The 20,311-nt window shown below is 35.5% G+C and overlaps 1 protein-coding gene across 2 annotated transcripts in view; it reads left to right on the forward strand.

The window, feature by feature from the left end:
• Window positions 1-1,375: 1,375 nt before the first annotated feature.
• The window catches only part of LOC144844414 (protein TANC2-like), a 120,528-nt gene continuing 101,592 nt past the window's right edge, over window positions 1,376-20,311 (forward strand). For both annotated transcript variants that reach the window (XM_078701314.1, XM_078701322.1), the window contains exons 1-2: window positions 1,376-1,458; window positions 8,260-8,404. In XM_078701314.1, the coding sequence (XP_078557440.1) occupies window positions 8,260-8,404 (145 nt within the window). In that variant the 5' untranslated portion in view covers window positions 1,376-1,458. The remainder of the gene's footprint in view (window positions 1,459-8,259; window positions 8,405-20,311) is intronic.

Genomic DNA, 20,311 nt, shown 5'->3' on the forward strand with positions numbered 1-20,311 from the left:
GGTGACAATAGTATAGTCTTATACGCGCTTCATATTACGTCATTCTAATCGTTACGTCATAAACTTTGCATTAAAATTAACTTGTCTCTCTAAATATCTCTCTTTCAAAATAAAAGAAATACATTTTATTTATTTTTTAAAATGCATACAGATTCGAACCCCAACTAGTATAGCTGAGAGAATCCAAACGATAGTTACTAGAGCACTTTGATTTGATTGTTCGCATTTTAAAATCTTAAACACGCATGCGCGCGTAATTTTGCATTCAACACTCCATTTTTACTCCATAGAAATTTGACCCTTGATATGAATTATCATTTTCTTAAGTTTCAATAACAAATGTCTTTTGGTTCTGAATTTAAGATAAATTTAAAAAAATTGTATAATCATGCGTATGTTACGCTGCGCAACTTGGACAGCACCGAAAACCTTATTACGACATCTTCAGATACAGGTAAATCTTCTGATATAGTTATACAATGTTATTTTGAGAAGATTGGGAGATACACGCACAGCAAAATTCTTGGAAAGAAAGAAAAATAAGAAAAAAAAAAGATCCTGACAATAACAAGGGGTTATCCACGAACTTATTGTTTGTTATTGAAGTTATTGTTAACATTTTCTCCTAGAGAATTTGTTTTCCATATTTCAAATTCAGTTCCATTTGCATCGTAGCAGCCCTATTTAGCAGCTCACTATGTCGGTCGGTTGGTCGGTAAATAGTTAAACACTAAGTTTAGCACGCGACTGCAGCCATGTATGGCCTTGTTCCAAATGTTCTTACCTCAGCCCCAGTGACCATGGTGGGGCGAGGTCCTAGAGACTCTTATTTCCGGCCATCGAGCAGCTCTATTTTTCCAAATTTTCTTACCTCAGCCCCAACCATGGTGGGGCTGAGGTCCCGGAGACACTAATATACATTTTTATTTCCTATTTGAAATTAAGTGCCATTTCCGGCCATCGAGCAGCTCTATTTTCCCCAATTTTCCAACCATGGTGGGACTGAGGTCTTGAAGACATTAATATATTTTTAGGATATTTCCAAACATATTTCAGCAAAAAAATGCAAAAATTTCCGTGGTTGTAGCAGGTTTTGAAATTGGTGACATTACAATTACCATTTTCGCACCTCAGATATTGGGAATTATATTAGTTATTACACACAAAACTAAAAATATAAATTTGTAACGACATGGGATAAAAGTTTTGGCCCACTTTGTGTCAGTTGGGGTTTTACAGACGTTTTTTTAATTAGGGCCACATTTTGGGGATTTGGCAGTATTTTTCCCAATCTTGAGACAGGATACGACGGCATAATTTAAATTTTATCGCTGGCAACACTGAACACTGACTTGACGTACGTGGGCCGAGACGGTTACTTCTGCCGTTTGACGATCGATTTTGACACAAAAATCACATTTTCCGTTACTAGGCCTAGGCCTATCTGTGGTTTTTCCGGTAAATAGTCAGTTTCTTCTGGTATTTAGGGCCTAGGCTAAGGCCAGTAGGCCTAGCCTAGGCCTAGGCCTATTTGTCTTTTCTTCCGGTTTTTGGGGGGATTTTTTCCGGTTTTTAGGCGGACCGATCTCTAGCTAGGCGTAGGGTTAGGTCTAGGCCTAGGCCTAGGCCCTAGAGCTAGGCCTAGGCCGGCTGTTCATGGTCATGCTAATGTTATGCGCGATTTGAACGATTTGCGCAATTTGAAATTGCGCAAAAAAAACCTTGCGCAATTTGAAATTGCGCAAAGAATTCTTGCGCAATTTGAAATTGCGCAAGGATTTTCTTGCGCAATATTAAATTGCGCAATCAACTTGCGCAATTTTAAATTGCGCAAGAAAATCCTTGCGCAATTTCAAATTGCGCTGCACAATTTGTAAAATTGTTAAATTGCGCAACAGAATTCTACCAGAATGCATGCTAACGTCGACGATTGGTTAACAATAATAATTAATTTGGAAACTAATAACTCAAAATGAAACATAATAAATGCGAAGATAACATGTGTATAATACACAACATAAATGGCATTCACAATTAAATAATATTATCACTCATTGTAACTTGAAATAAATCAAAATGAATGTAAAAATAACAAAAATTAAGGCAGTAATACACAACATAGTCTACCGCCACCATCATTTGGACTTGCTATCAAAACATAGCCAGTAGTAGGCTAGAGTAGTATAGCCGCCCGCCGGGGAACACCACCGCTTCGTTTTCCTTTGTCGGTCTTCGTTGGTATATGCTTTACAATAACAACATTTTCACTATTAAAATAAGGAAATGCGATATTATCTTTAATTTTTAATCATTCTTAGAAATTACTATAAAAATATGGGTGTGCATGATTTCACAAACTGTCGAAAAACCTTGCGCAATTTGCAGATTACTTGCGCAATTTAATACGTTGCTTGCGCAATTTGAAACAGATGTTTTAATTCAAATTGCGCAAGGAATTCTTTGCGCAATTTTAAATTGCGCAAATCGTTCAAATCGCGCATAACACTAATATTCGTCCGGTGGCGGTGGGGCCTGGTAGACTAGGGTTATATGATATAAAATGATATCAAGCTAATGTTATTAACACACTTTAGGCCTAGGCTAGTGGTTAAATGGTAGGGTAGGCCGCCCTATCCGCTATAGGCTAGGCAAGGCCTAGAGAGGATATACCGTATTGTACTTAATAAACGCCCCCGGGGCGTTGCATTTTTTAAAAAGGGGGGGGGGGGGGGCGTTTGTTAGGGGTGAAATGTAAAAATCATAAATAGAGCCTAGGCCTATATGTATGAGGCCTACCTAAACAAGTTGCTTCAGACGGTCAATCAATGATTTTTGGGTGTGCAACAAATAAGTTCACAGGGTACCTCCAAACCCCCTGCTATGCTACTGTGCCTGCGTGTAGCTTTAATTTTTACTTTTACTTCTTAAATTAACCTGCTCTACCAATATACAAATGGTACAATAATAGGCCTATATGACGGTTGCACAAGTTAACTAGAAAAATGTAATTACCCAATATCAATTTTCCGCCATGAATAAGGGGATCGTATCTGGACGATCGGATAAAATTTCATCGCTAAAAATGGGGTTTCCTGTCAATTTTACAAAAAAAGATCTGTTAGAGCTAATATAAACATATACATTGTGAACAATTTGACACCAAAATTATCTCACTACGTCCAGTATTTCCAGAGATATAGCATGTTTTATAAAAAATAGCGGCCATTTTGTTTATGCTAATTATGCAAATTGCTCAATGCTGACAGCCGTCAAGTAAAAAAAATCTTCATTCTGATGGTATCGAGAATCAAAATCCAAAAAAAACTATAGAAAACATTGCAAGGTTAAACCCATTGGCTGCCGGACTATAGGTACGTTCTATGATTGGTCAATATTGAAATTTGACCCTTAATCACAAAGGGATTTTTTTTTCATAAGGTGATAGATACCTATAATCATAAAAATGTAATAAAAGACCAAATTGTGCTTCAATAAATTTGTTATAATACATATACATAATACATTGAATTGTAATTGGTCAATATTGAACTTTGATGCCTTACATATCGAAAATGCTTCCTATCCTGATCGATTACCTTCTATATTCGTAATCTATGGAAAATTCTGGTCTAGAAAAGTTGGATGGCAATTTGTCCCCTTTCGGGTGGTGATTCCCCTCTCCTGCCACCGGACTATAATTGATTTTATTGTTATTTATTTTGTGGGCTCTTTGGATGTTTAATATAATAAAATCATTAACTGTAGGGAATGAGTCTTTAAGTTTCTATTTAGGAACATGAAGAAGTTGATTAGATGAATGCAATGTATGAAATGAAGTGTAATGTACAAGATCGTTACTATACTGGCCATGGCGGTACACAACAGAGGAGGTTGCGTAGTTTATACAGTGACATAATATGGTCGCTGAGACGTCAAATCACTGCTATTTTTTGCTTTTTGTTAGTGTTTATCCTTAAAATTCAGGAAAGTGACATAGCCTATCGTGTGCGGCCCCTCAATAAACATCAGTGTGCCAAATGTGAGCACGTATCTTTCAGTGGTTTTAGAGGAGATTTAGAAAAATTTAGTAGCATTAATATATAGATTATACTAAACAGACTCAATTTCTGTCACTTATTTAATAAATAAAACTTACCGGTATGGTTATTTTTATTTTTATTTCAAGATAAGAAATATTTCTTGTTTCTTGGATACAATCCATAAATTAATTCCTAACAAGAAATATTTCTTACAAAAAACGCTGCTCGCTTATTGACGTAACAGTTTTAAAGATATATTGTCCCTCTGAAAAATATTTTTTATTTCAAATTTGTTTTTGAATGCGTCATTTTATTGTCACATAATAGTTATTTTACCTGAAAAAATGTAATTTAATGCAAAAAGTACTTAAATTGTCTGTCAGACAATGGTTTTTGGGTTATAATTAAACGTTTCTTTTCTCTTTTTATACGTGAATAAATATTATTCAGAAGTGAATAACTTTGATATGAAACACAGATTCAATTTCTGTCACTTTAGTTTATTTTATTGCTAAGGTCAAGTCTGAGGGTCACTTCATCACGCCTCAGTGTTCTCCCAGGCCTTTGAAGCGTCACGGTACCGTGATGCTTGGGTTCTCTACCGTGACGCTTACGGTTGGCCGTGACGCTTAAAACCTTATCCGTGACGCTTAACAATATCAACCACAACCAATCTAAAAATAGATTAATAACAGGCAGGTACTTTCTAGAGCTGAGGCGCGGCGTGCCTAAAGAGCCTAATGCATAAGAGACGTGTGACATGACCACTAGACGATATTACAAGCCAAGAAACAAAAGACTGCGTAACAAACTGAGACGCGCTTTCACCGCCGCCGCCGAGAGATGTAAACACATGTTTTGTTACTGCCATGTCTCTCTTTCGATCTCTAGTATTGGCTGTTGTCTGAATCTTCTAAAATGCGGTAACTTGTATATTGTAAATAAAGTTTTCAGTTAAAACAATGATTGATTGTATTATTTTTCTTGTAAAAATGTTATGTGTATTAAAAAATAAATATCAATGATATTTTCAATATCACACTGAATTAATCGACACTCTATGGATTGGTGGGATTTACTCTTTTGTCGGTAACGTACGCACATCATCAAAAGACAAAGGCACGATTGATTTGTTAATGTTAGGCGCGATTGATTTGCTAGGCGCAATTCATTGCTAGCTGCTTTGATCGTATAATACATTCAAGAAGGCTACAATCGTTTTGCTGTTTGCTAGCGCGCTATGAAGTCTTATTTCAGGCCAACTTGAGGTGTCTTACTGATGAGTAGGCCTAGTTTTATTCCATCGAGGACTTCCCCTTGACGTTCGTAATGAACACAAAAAAATGTTTCTTATCGCGTATGTTTACCGGCGGAAAAGTAGGCTAAGATCGTTCTGTTTGCTAGCGCGCTATGAAGTGTTCTTCCGGCCAACTACAGTTGTTGGCCGGAAAACTAGTTTACTTCATCAGGGACTTCTCCCTGACGTTTGTATTGAACGCAAAAACATTTTCTTAACGCTTATGTTTACTGGCGGAAAAAGTAGGCTACGATCGTTTTACTGTTTGCTAGTGCGCTATGAAGTTTCGTTTCCGGTCAACTAGAGTTGTCCTACTGATGAGTAGGCTTAGGCCTATTTTTTTTTCATTGGGGACTTCCCCCTGACGTTCGTAATGAACGCAAAAAATGTTTCTTATCACGTATGTTTACCGGCGGAAAAAGTAGGCTATGATCGTTTTTGCTTTTTGCTAGCGCGCTATAAGTGTTGTTTCCGGACAAACTAGAGGTTTGAATGTTATGTGCGAGAGTACCATTTCCGGCCATCTAGGGTGTCAATTACCAAAAATCGCTTCGCCACATGTCACTCATGTACTTAGTGTCGGAATGGCCCCTCCTCCCCCGCCTTGGAAGCGCGACGCTTGATGTGAATCCTGGGGAGAACACTGATCGCCTAGATACTTCAAGTGTGAAGTATCCTATTACAAACAAAAACTTTAATGGACTGTTTTGATAATAATTCAATGATTATCTGACAGCGAATTACAGTATTATATATCGGTTCAATCTGTTGATTCGCGTCAACCAATCAAAAGGCAAGAATCCAAAATCGTTCAACCGTGAGCCCTCATAGACTCTTTTCTCAGACGTTTTTTGAGTCCAGCAGCTGGGACCTATAAATTATAGTCGAGAATCCTTTTTAGCAAAAACGTCATAGACAGGCAGCCCAGAGACATTTGGTTAGATGAGCTAGGTACCAATATCTGACTATTTAAGTGTGTTGGGGGTTACTTGAAGTCAATGAAAATGCGAGTCTGCTGGGTACCCCCTGCTGCGTCTAGACCGGGGGACGCCGAAAGGTGCTAAAAAATCGGCACCGGTTAGATGAGAGAGATACCACCTAATTTTACCACCATGGGATGCCCATTGGCATCCTTATACCAGTATCACAAAAGACAGACTTTTTGTCTGCTGCAATAGGCCTAAAATGGGGCTAGCATAGATGAGTGAGGTATCACTCAAAATTATTGCCAAATGAACAAGTTGTGTTCATACAATACTAAATGGATAACAACAGACTAATTGTCTGCTGCACCGCAAGTACCAGACACCCTAAAGTTAGACTAGAGACCCCCCTTCCCTCAAGTAGCCCAGCTTAGATATTGTAGATACCACCAGCAACCAATGTTATATGATTTAGCACATTGTAAGCAATACCAAATGACCTATTACAGACTATCTGTACACTGCCTTGGCCCTGGCAGACCCCTTTAAAGTTCGACTAGAGACCCCATTTACCCCAAGTATAGCCTACCTTTTGTAGATACCACCAGCAGCAAAAAAACCCCACAAAACAACATGTTTAATCGAACTAACACAAAACAATTGAAAATATATCCCATCAATGACGATAAAATGACCATTACCATTCTAAAGGGAAAAATAGTTTAAGAGTTTCAATTAAAACTTATATAAGCTAAATAATAAAAACTTTTCAATGCATGATGGTTGGAAATCTACCTAAAACATATTTTACTGACTAAACGCTGTAGTTTTACAGAAATAACTTTAAATACCTTTTTTCTAGGGACAGTACAACATACTGAACTATTTATAGGCCTACTGTACTGTACAATTTTAAGTAAAAAAACGATCTGTTGCCCAATGCTTTTTAGAAGAGTATAATAATAATTTGTAACATAATGTGGTTATTATGTACTATTAACATTTAACCATAATTCTGACCAAACCCAGTAGTATTAAATAAATAACCTTTACAATGAAAGTTTTCTTTTTATTTAAAGTAAAACTTTATTCAATTAAACATGTTGATTTGGGTTTTTTTTTGCTGCTGGTGGTATCTACAATATCTAAGCTGGGCTAGTTGGGGAAAGGGGGGTCTCTAGTCTAACTTTAGAGGGGTCTGCCAGGGCCAAGGCAGTGTACAGATAGTCTGTAATAGGTCATTTGGTATTGCTTACATTGTGCTAAATCATATAAAATTGGTTGTTGGTGGTATCTACAATATCTAGGCTGGGCTAGTCTAACTTTAGGGTGTCTGGCACTTGCGGTGCAGCAGACAATTAGTCTGTTGTTATCCATTTCGTATTGTATGAACACAACTTGTTCATTTGGCATTAATTTTGAGTGGTACCTCACTCATCTATGCTAGCCCCATTTTAGGCCCTCCCTCGGGGGTCTGGCGGGCCTATTGCAGCAGTCAAAAAGTCTGTCGTTTGTGATACTGGTATAAGGATGCCAGTGGGCATCCCATGGTGGTAAAATTAGGTGGTATCTCTCTCATCTAACCGGTGCCGATTTTTTAGCACCTTTCGGGGTCCCCCGGTCTAGACGCAGCAGGGGGTACCCGGCAGACTCCCATATTCATTGACTTCAAGTGACCCCCAACACACTTAAATAGTCAGATATTGGTACCTAGCTCATCTAACCAAATGTCTCTGGGCTGCCGGTCTATCAGTGTCTAGTACTATAACTGCTGCTTGCTTTCAGCTTATAAATGAGTCATCTCTTGTGACGTAGCGGGCTAGAGCAGCAGCGTGATAAATTGAATAGCATCCATAGCACCAAGTAAAGGTACCCTGGAAGCAAATTACACGAACACGGCATTAGTGTTCCAAAACGGGGTAGTAATGCTTACTGGTACTATACAGTTGGAGAATATTATCACAATTAATAACTGTATAAATATAAATATTCATTTTAGATGGAAGAAAATCCAATTGAATGTCCTGTTTGTCAACAACCATATGATCGAGGGAAAAAACGCAGATTAACAGATTCGTGTGGACATGCAAGATGCTTCACATGTATGTTTGCCACTGAGGAATGTCCTATATGTACCAATAAAGGTAAACATTTAGTGCCGGCTTAAATATCTTTCCTGCCGAAGCTGACTGGATTCTGTTTTCTAAACATTTATTTCCTTTTTTTCTTTCTTTCCTTCCGTCAATCCTTTGAAAGACTACTAGCTATAGTACTCTCAAATTTTGTTTTAGCAACCTGATCATCTCCCATTGATATGGTGTTTACAGAATTTTGATCAAACGTCGGGAAGGGGGCCACGTTTTGTTCCCTTGGGTTTTTATGGGTTTTTTTTGTACATCCAGTGGATGTGTTGTTGTTACAGAGATGATTTTGAATCGGCTAGGCTGCTACTAGTTGAACATAAGCTTTTTGGAATGTTATGATAGGCATTTAACCCATTGACCCCCCTAAATTGATTTTGCTCCCTGGGACCTAATAAGCATATGTCACATAATTAACCATAATTTTTTTTCTAGAGACAGAAATTCCAAAAATAATGCCAAGGACATGAAAATGACAATTTTAGAAAAATTATTCAACATTTTTAAATTTATCTTTGACTACCAAATGCATAAAATTGCTAAATAATTCATGAATAAAACTATATCTCTTCATCAGAACCTATTTATTCTCTTCAAAATAAGACAAAACCAAACCATTATGAATGACCGATTTCGAAATTATGAATAAATTAGTAGACGGACTCATCCGACGATGACCATATGGGGCCTAGGCCTATCGGGAGCTGCCCCGACAGCGTCGTCGCTGCTGTCTGTTCATCGAGAATGTTAAAAAAAACATCCCTAAAGTGACTTGGAATTCGCATTCTTGCGCGCACCAGCGTTTTTTCGGCAGCTTAGTCCGCCATCTCAGATGTGTAGCTTGCAAAAAATTAGACGAAAATGCGTCGGAAACTTATGAAACCAAAACAAGTTTGGTATAAAAAACTGACCTTTGTTTGAAAAAATATTTCATGCCCATCATGCATCTGACATGTCAGGTTTATATTACATATCAAAGGTAAATAACATGGCACAAATGTCATTGCCTTTAGAAGCATAGACAATTCAAACAAACAATGTATTTTTCGCTAATTAAAATCCTAGTCAGTTTTTGTAGCTGCCCTACGAATCGGTTATCCGAATTTGGCAGAACATCCGCCGACGAGACAACATCGGGCCCGTGGCCCTCAGCTCATGCAGAGAGAGTTTCGGCGGCCTACACTATATAAATGATTCAATCCCACCTTGGGTTAGAGAATTATAAAAACAATGACACCTAGGCTAGGACACCAACAAAATAATGCAAAATAAATATATATTCCATGTTAAGATTTAACATAGGCCTTTTAAATTATTATTACGACATGTGTAAAGAAAAAGGCCCGACCAGAATTTTGAGGGGAAAAACATGCGAGTCATGGGATTTTGGGAACAGGTTTCATGTCATATGACACAAAATCCAGGCACACGATCTCTTAATTACTGTTGTACAGAGCCACCCCTCGTACCGAGTAAAAAAAAAAGCGAGAGGTTTTGCGGTAAAATAGAGAGCATCGCGTTTCATGCCATGTGACAAAAAAAACTAGGTCTGTAATATTATTACAGTTTTCTGTCGGCAGTCTTTTTGAATGACCGACTGAACGTTCTGATACTATATTTAGAATGAATTTTGTACGATCTTTTTTGTCTGCATTGTTTCTGGATCGACTGGACGTTCGCTATATAATTTTATTAGTTGGCCTAGTTCATTTAGTTGGATCGTGTCTCTACGTAAATTACATCGTGGAAAAATTGATATTCGCCGTTGAGTATGTAAACACACATGAAGGAAACTGTTACGATTACAAAATATTATATTACAGTATATATTTTTTTAGTTATGTACAACTTGGTCCTCCGCCAGTCAAAATTAACACATTAATTTCAACACCTTATTACTTTACTAAGAACATCGTAAGGTTGTTGTTATGAAGCCAAACAATGTAACCTACAAAGCCAGCAACTTAGTCTACGTTCTATCTACGAAGCTACTTCGTAGGAAAAGTTGCAGTATTTTCTCTGATATATAATTTTCGATAATCAAAGTCTGGAAGGTAAAGTATTAAATCGACTGATAAACAATACTGCTGTTTACTAAATTAATCTATTAATGATGATCATTAATTACATTTTATAGTAATCATTATTTAGTATAGCTATAACCATTTATTTATACTGCCTAAAAAATGTTGATGGCTGCGCACCGACAATCTTTTGTATCTGCCGCGCCCGCCCTGGCTAACTTCTATGTACGGCGGTACAATTGTTTTATACTTCCTTCTTCCACAAGGTTTGTGTGTGCGTGTCACACTGTGTTTGGTGTCCTTTTGTGTGATTGGGTAAGGTGTAAAATGTTTAGCGGCTTTGCATGCTTGAATGAACCATGACTCTGTGGTGGTGACGTGTGGAAACTCCTTGGTTGGTGGGCCTTCCGTAGTAGATCGAGAGACTGATTAAATTATTACAACAGTGTTGAAATAGGGAAAACACACCTGACTTCAGTTTGAAACAACTGGCACAAGCAGACCATCTTTTTGCACTATGCGCGACCTATTCTAATTATTTAGTCGCAACCAGAAAAATGCCCTGCATTTTTACATGGAAATATGATGATTTAGACACTGCAACTGATAATTAATCTTTATTACCTCCGCCAAGGAGGTTATATTTTCACCCCTGTATGTTTGTGTGTGTGTTTGTGTATTTGTGTGTGTGTCTGTGAACAGCCTGGAGGCCACAGTTTTTATCCAATTCTCACCAAATTTGGCCACAATGATCTATACCCCAAAAGCTCGGACGATTTCGAATTTGAGAGGAAAAGGTCATAGGTCAAGGTCACAACTAACAAAATACTATTTTACTGCCTAGAGACCACAGTTTTTATCCGATTCTCACCAAACTTAGCCACAATGGTCAATGACTCATCATATAATTAGGTGATCATTTAGAATAAAATGATCACCTATTGTTATTGTATGAAATCTTTATTCTTCTCTTTCTTATTAGGTGATCATTTAGAATAAAATGATCACCTATTGTTATTGTACTTGCATTAAAATTGGTTATCCGCAACGAAGTTGCAGGATAACCTCTTGTGATTGTACGAAATCATCATCTTTTTTAGTTATCTGCATTCAGCGGATAACTCCTTGTAACTGTCCTGTTTCATCATCGTTATATGACATTAGAGTCGCGCAGCGTAAGTTACGTGCGATTTTATGAATTTTATTGATTGATCATAGATTATAAACCAAAAGTCATATCAAGGGCAAACTTTCTATGGATTAAAAATAGCATGTTTCACAAGAAGTTACGCGCCCACGCGCATTTAAAATTTCAAAATGCGCAAAATTAATTTCCAATCAACTTTCTACGCTGATCATGACATTTTGAGCATGTCAAAAATTCCCACGCGTGCGAAAAAAATTATGCGTAAGGTGCGCACGGAGCATGAAAATCATGTGTTTTTCTCTTGAATTATGACTTTACAGTTTTTCCTAATCATTTTAAAAAAGATTGACATCATTTCAAATTAAAATGACGTCATACGAACACGTTGATTTAGACAATTTGCGCGCGTTTTAGTTACAAAAATTACAAAATATTGTCAAAATTATGCCTATTTTGAATCCATTATAGCTCCTCAGGATCATCCATGACACCCAATTTTTTTAATTTAATATGTAAGCAGATATGTTGTAGATATGAATTCATGCAGAATCTTTACCCCTCGGGTGTTATGACGTCATTGTATGGCCACACGAATCTAAAATATAGGATTTTTTACTCTTTCGTTATTGCTCATCACATTAAATAGAGCGCATCTCGCTAATACGTATTCCATTTCCACAGATATTTTAATACTCTCTAGGTCAATCAACTGTCTTTCGCATGAGTTAAAAATATTTTAATTTTTATGACGTCATCATGTTTAAAACTGTAAATAACGTGGGTCCCCTATTTTCATCTTTACAGTAAATTTCAATCTGTTATAGCTCGTCAGAATAAAAAGTGATAATCATGATTAAAACGTTTTCTGGAAGCTATTGGATTGTAGATACGAATTCATGTGAATATTTTGCCAATCAGATGTTGTGACGTCATCATATGGCCAGTTGAATTCAAAAAGTCATATTTTCATCTCTTGCGAAAAGTTCATTGCGTTTAAACGAGAGCGCATCTTTCTTTTACGTTTTCAAAATTCTTCAAATTTGTATTAATGTAATTATTTAGATAATTATCTTCTAAAATTGTTTTCCTTATATGTCAATTTGATGACATCATCGTGTTAATAATTGGATTTAAAAGATGGGTCTCGTAATTTCGTCTATGCTACACTGTATATAACATACAGTGTATTCTGTAAATACTGTAATATGCTGTATGCTACAAAATAGGTACAATTCAGCACTGTAAACATACTTCATTCATGTCATAGGATGGTATAATAATTGACGAAGTTCATATAGTTTAAAGTATGTGCATGTTGCGTTTGCGCAGATAACCCGAACTCGTCGAAGTGACAAGTTCAAATCTAGTTCTTCTTCTTCTTTTTCTTTCTGTGTAACAAATATCTCAAAAAGTTAAATGTCAATGATTACCAAAATGTCACAATGTCTTTCAAATACTGTAACTTAGTCCTAATAAGCTTTTCAGCGTGATCACTCATCCGTGACGTCACGTATACGCCATTATGTGAAATCACATTGTCAATCATATCTCCATAATTCATTATCACATATAAATGAAATTCACTACACGTAAACTTCAGGTCAAGGTAAAAATATTAGCAAATAAAAAATTACGCGTTTCAAGGTCATGTGCGTGAAATCGCGTGTTAAAATTTTTTTGTACAAACTCGATTCTACTTATCTTCCTTGGTACATCCACCAAATTTGAGTCCATTTCGACTTAAAATAGTGCTATACGAGCATGTTAAAAATGACAAAATGCGCACATTAATTGTACAAAAGTGCTAAAAATGGTAAAAAGTAAGGCCTTTTTAAAATGAAAATAATTCTTTAGAATGCAAGGTGACCCCTAATTTTTTTAACTTATTATGGAAGCCAATGAGTTGTAGATATAAATGTATATAGACATTAGACGTACAAAATGGTATGACGTCATCATTTGGCCACATGAATTTTTAAAATAGGGTTTTTTCCCCTTTTGTCATAGACCACCATATTCAACAGAGCGCAACTCGCTTATCTGTGATCGATTTTCTTTTAATTTTTAATACATTCTACCTCAACCAATTATGTTACTTATGAGTTGCCAATATTTTCTTTTGGATGACGTCATCACGTCTTAAAATTTAAATAACGGTGGTTACGTAATTTTACCTACAACGTATATTTGAATACCTTACAGCTCTTCTGAATTAAAGTTGTCCTTGATAATTATAAATTATTATGAGAGCTGGTTAAATGTAGATATGAATTCATATAAAAATTAAGCCTATCGAATCTTGTGATGTTATCATATGGCCAGTTGAAGTTATAAAGCAATTTTTTCATCTCTTTCGTCAAAGTTAATACAAATTTTAAAGAGCGCGCACCGCGCTTCCACATGCCAAATTTTCTTCAAATTGTTATATTTTATTGCTCAATTCATTATCTTTCGATATTGTTATCCACAAGTTTATTTTGATAATGTCATCAGTGCCAAAAAATTAGAACATGATGTGTGTCGGTAATTTCACTAATGCTACACTGTATATAGATTTACAGTATATGGCATATAATAGGCACAACTCAGCACTATAAGGGTATAATAGGATGGCATACATCAACATTTTCTGATTGTATGTTAACATACGTGCATGTTTAAAAAATATTAATGTCAATAAAATGATAAAAATGATCACCTATAATTCGTCAAAGTGACGAATTAAATTCTAGTTGGTTATCCGCAACGAAGTTGCTGATAACCTCTTGTGATTGTTTGAAATCATCATTATCAACTTTTTATTAGTTATCCGCATTCAGCGGATAACTCCTTGTAACTGTCCTGTTTCATCATCTTTTTTTTTTTAGTTATCCGCTTAGTAGCGGATAACTCCTTGTGATTGTAGTGGATCAATATTTTTTTTTGGTTATCCGCAACTTAGTTGCGGATAACCCTTGTTATTGTCACGTTTCTTTTTTTATCTTCTTTGTTATTCTTCTTTCTTTCCCAGAATTTTGTGTCACGCATATCTGTCATTCTTGTAAACATGACATTTCATAACTTGGTCAACATATGGAAATTTACGTGAAATTGTGCACCTCCATATTTTTAATGACTTTAGAGTCGCGCAGCGTAAGTTACGCGCGATTTTATGAATTTCAATGATTGGTCATAGATTATAAACCAAAAGTCATTTTGTATTGACACTTGGTGAAAATTAAAGTCATATCAAAGGCAAACTTTCTATGGATTAAAAATGGCTTGTTTCACAAGAAGTTACGCGCGCACGCGCAATTAAAATTTCAAAATGCGCAAAATTAATTTCTAATCAACTTTCTACGGTGATCATGACATTTTGAGCATTTCAAAAATTCCCATGCGCGCGAAAATTTGCGCGCACGGAGCATCAAAATCATGTGTTTTTCTCTTGAATTATGATTTTACAGCCTTTCTAGTCATTTAAAAAAAGATTAACATCATTTCAAATTAAAATGACGTCATACGAACACGTTGATTTAGACCATTTGCGCGCGTTTTAGTTGAAAAGTTATAAAATATTGTCAAAATAATGCTAATTTTGAATCTATTATAGCTCTTCAGGATCAAAGGTGATCCCCAATTTTTTTAACTTATTATGTAAGAAGATAAATTGTAGATATGAATTCATGCAGAATTATTACCTCTCGGATGTTATGACGTCATTGTATGGCCACACGAATGTAAAATATAGGATTTTTGTATCTTTCGTTATTGCTCATCACATTCAACAGAGCGCATCTCACTTATACGTATTCCATTTCCCCCGAGATTTTAATATTGTCTAGGTCAATCAACTATCTTTCGCATAAGTTAAAAATATTTTAATTTTTATGACGTCATCATGTCTAAAAATGTAAATAACTTGGGTCACTTATTTTCATCTTTACAGTAAATTTAAATCTGTTATATCTTGTCAGAATAAAAAGTGATAATCATGATTAAAACGTTTTCTGGAAGCTATTGGATTGTAGATACGAATTCATGTAAATATTTTGCCAATCAGATGTTGTGACGTCATCATATGGGCAGTTGAATTCAAAAAGTCATATTTTCATCTCTTGCGTAAAAGTTCATTGCGTTTAAACGAGAGCGCATCTCTCTTTTACGTGCCCAAAATTCTTCAAATTTGTATTAATGTAATTATTTAGATAATTATCTTCAAAAATTGTTATCGTTATATGTCAATTTGATGACGTCATCGTGTTAATAATTGGATTTAATAGATGGGTCTCGTAATTTCGTCTATGCTACACTGTATATAACATACAATGTATTCTGTAAATACTGTAATATGCTGCTACAAAATAGGTACAATTCAACACTGTAAACATACTTAATTTATGTCATAGGATGGCATAACAATTGTCGAAGTTCATATAGTTTAAAGTATGTGCATGTTGCATTTGCGCGGATAACCCGAACTCGTCAAAGTGACGAGTTCAAATCTAGTTGGTTATCCGCAACTTAGTTGCAGGATAACCCATGTGATTGTAAATATCTTTTTTTTTCATCATTAGTTATCCGTTATCCGCATTCAGCGGATAACTCCTTGGAACTGTCCTGTTTCATCTTTTTTTTTTCTGTATTCTTCTTTCTTTCCGTCATTTTTGTGCAGAGCGTATCTCTAAAACGTGTACAGTTAACATTCCATAACTTTGTCAACATATGGGCATTCACGTGAAGTTGTGCACCTCTTTTTGTGAATGACGTCAGAGTTGCGCAACGTGACTTACGCGCGTTTTTACGTTTTTCGCGTAATTAACATAGATCGAAAACCATATAACAATTTCAAATGAAACTTAGCAAAAGTTTAATTTATATCATGCGCTAACTTTCTGTGGACAAAAAATGACATGTTTCATACGAAGTTACGCGCGCACGCGCGTTTAAAATTTCAAAATGCGAAAAATCAATTACTAATCAACTTTCTACGCGTTTCATGTCATTTTAAGCATGTAAAAAATTCCCAGGCGCGCGCAATTTTTTTACGCATGCGTGCGCACGTAGCGCAAAAAACTTTTTTTTTCGCGTGATTTATGTTTTTCCAGCCTTTTCTAGTAATTTTACAAACTTTTAAACAATTTCGACTTAAAATCACGTCATACGGGCACGTAGAATTGGATAATTTTCGCGAGTTTTTGATGAAAAAGTTAAAAAATTCGTCAAAATTTGTCAAAATTATGCCTTTTTTTAAACAGTCGTAATTTCTAAACTGGACGGTCAACTTTTTGTGGATGACATATTCTTGAAGTTGATGAGTTGTAGATATCGGATCATGTATTAATATGGTTAACCGGACATTGTGACGTCATCGTATGGCCACGCGAATATAAAATTTAGGATTTTTGTATCTTTCGTCATAGCTCATTATTATTATTATTATTATTATTATTACTTGTATAGCGCACATTTATACAACATTTAATTATAATCAGCGGCGCTTCACATCAATTAGTATCGTAACATTGTTTGAAGTATAGTGCTTTTAAATGTTTTTTAAACTGATTATAGTCGTCTAAGTGTTTAATGTGACTTGGTAATCTGTTCCAAATTTTGGGTCCTGCTACGGCGAACGAACGGTCAGCAAATGTCTTTCGTTTAGTTCGTGGGATTGTCAGGTTATAATTGCTGGTGCTTGAACGAGTACTGCGAGAAACATTCCGCACAGTAAGAATATCTCTCAGGTAACTTGGAGCGGAACCTTTAAGCGAACGCCATACAAGACACGCTATTTTGAATTGACATCTATGAGACATCGGAAGCCAGTGCATCACATTTAATAGAGCGCATCTCTACTTATCCGTTTTCCATTTTCACCCCGATTTTTATACTGTCTAGGTCAATCAACTATCTTTCGCATGAGTTAAAAATATTTTAATTTTTATGACGTCATCATGTCTAAAAATGTAAATAACCTTGGTCACATATTTTCATCTTTACAGTAAATTTTAATCTGTTATAGCTCGTCAGAATAAAAAGTGATAATCATGATTACAACGTTTTCTGGAAGCTATTGGATTGTAGATACGAATTCATGTAAACATTTTGCCAATCGGATGTTGTGACGTCATCATATGGCCAGCTGAATAAAAAAAGTCGTATTTTCATATTTTGCGTAATAGTTCATCACATTTAAAAGGCGCGCATCAATATTTTACGTATTTAAATTTCTTCTACACATTAATATGTGGTTGCTGATATAATTCCTTCCGAATTTGCTATCTTAGTGTTTCATTTTGATACCGTCGCCATGTTAAAAATTGGAATAAATAGCGGGTCCCGTAATTTCACCTATTCTACACTGTATGTGATATGTATACAGATTATACTGTGTATACTATATGACACAAAATATACAGCATTCAGCACTAACAACACATCATATTCTTCAGTTCAGGTAATAATGCCATAATCTTTTTCTGTGTGCAATATTCCAACGTATGACGTGCATGTGGCGTTTGTCGTGCGGATAACTAACTCGTCAAAGTGACGAGTTTCATGTCTAGTCTTTGTTCTTCTTTCTTTCCCGGATTTTTGTGAGCAGCATATCCCCTATTGCTTGTGAATATATCTTTTGTATAACTTTGTCATTATGTGGACATTTACCTGAAGTTGTGCACCTCCATATTTTGAATGACGTCAGAGTTGCGTAACGTGACTTACGCGCGATTTTATGAATTTTAATGATTGATCATAGGATAAAAAATAAAAGTCATTTTGTATTGACACTTGGTGAAAATTTAAGTCATATCAAGCGCAAACTTTCTATGGATTAAAAATGACGTGTTTTACAAGAAATTACGCGCGCACGCGCATTTAAAGTTTCAAAATGCGCAAAATTAATTTCTAATCAACTTTCTGCGCTGATCATGACATTTTGAGCATGTCAAAAATTCCCACGTGCGCGAAAAATTTTACGCGTAAGGTGCGCACGGAGCATGAAAAACATGTTTTTTTCTCTTGAATTGTGATTTTCCAGCCTTTCCTAGTCATTTAAAAAAAGATTGACATCATTTCAAATTAAAATGACGTCATACGAACACGTTGATTTATAACATTTGCGCGCGTTTTAGTTAAAAAAGTTACAAAATATTGTCAAATATATGCCTATTTTGAATCTATTATAGCTCTTCAGGATCGAAGGTGACCCCCAATTTTTTAAACTTATTATGCAAGAAGATAAATTGTAGATATGAATTCATGCAGAATTTTTACCTCTCGGATGTTATGACGTCATCGTATGGCCACACGAATGTAAAATATAGGATTTTTTACTGTTTCGTTATTGCTCATCACATTAAATAGAGCGCATCTCGCTTATACGTATTCCATTTCACCCGATATTTTAATACTGTCTAGGTCAATTAACTATCTTTCGCATGAGTTAAAAATATTTTAATTTTTATGACGTCATCATGTCTAAAAATGTAAAAAACGTGGGTCACCTATTTTCATCTTTACAGTAAATTTCAATCTGTTATAGCTCGTCAGAATAAAAAGTGATACTCATAATTAAAAGGTTTTCTGGAAGCTATTGGATTGTAGATACGAATTCATGTGAACATTTTTCAAATCAGATGTTGTGATGTCATCATATAGCCAGTTGAATAAAAAAAGTCGTATTTTCATCTCTTGCGTAAAAGTTCATTGCGTTTAAACGAGAGCGCATCTCACTTTCACGTGCCCAAAATTCTTCAAATTTGTATTAATGTAATTATTTAGATAATTATCTTCTAAAATAGTTATCTTTATAAGTCAATTTGATGACGTCATCGTGTTAATAATTGGCTTTAAAAGATGGGTCTCGTAATTTCGTCTATGCTACCACTGTATATAACATATACAGTGTATTCTGTAAATACTGTAATATGCTGTATGCTACAAAATAGGTACAATTCAGCACTGTAAACATATTTAATTCATGTCATAGGATGGCATAATAATTTTCGGCGTTCATATATTTTAAACGTATGTGCATGTTGCGTTTGCGCGGATAACCCGAACTCGTCAAAGTGACGAGTTCAAATCTAGTTGGTTATCCGCAACTTAGTTGCGGATAACCCATGTGATTGTAAATATCTTTTTTTTCATCTTCATCTTCTTTGTTATTCTTCTTTCTTTCCCGGATTTTTGTGCGTCACATATCCCCTATTGCTTGTGAATATATCTTTTGTATAACTTTGTCATTATATGGACATTTACCTGAAGTTGTGCACCTCCATATTTTTAATGACGTTAGAGTCGCGCAGCGTAAGTTACGCGCGATTTTATGAATTTCAATGATTGATCATAGATTATAAACCAAAAGTCATTTTGTTTTGACACTTAGTGAAAATTTAAGTCATATCAAGGGCAAACTTTCTATGGATTAAAAATGACATGTTTCACAAGAAGTTACGCGCGCACGCGCATTTAAAATTTAAAAATGCGCAAAATTAATTTCTAATCAACTTTCTACGCTGATCATGACAATTTAAACATGTCAAAAATTCCCACGCGCGCGAAAAAAATTACGCGTAAGGTGCGCACGGAGCATGAAAATCATGTGTTTTTTTCTTGAATTATGATTTTACAGCCTTTCTTAGTCATTTTAAAAAAGATTTACATCATTTCAAATTAAAATGACGTCATACGAACACGTTGATTTAGACCATTTGCGCGCGCTTTAGTTGCAAAAGTGACAAAATTTTGTCAAAATTA

This window comes from Antedon bifida, chromosome 1, assembly GCF_963402885.1.
Source record: "Antedon bifida chromosome 1, ecAntBifi1.1, whole genome shotgun sequence".
Taxonomy (NCBI): Eukaryota; Metazoa; Echinodermata; class Crinoidea; order Comatulida; family Antedonidae; genus Antedon; species Antedon bifida.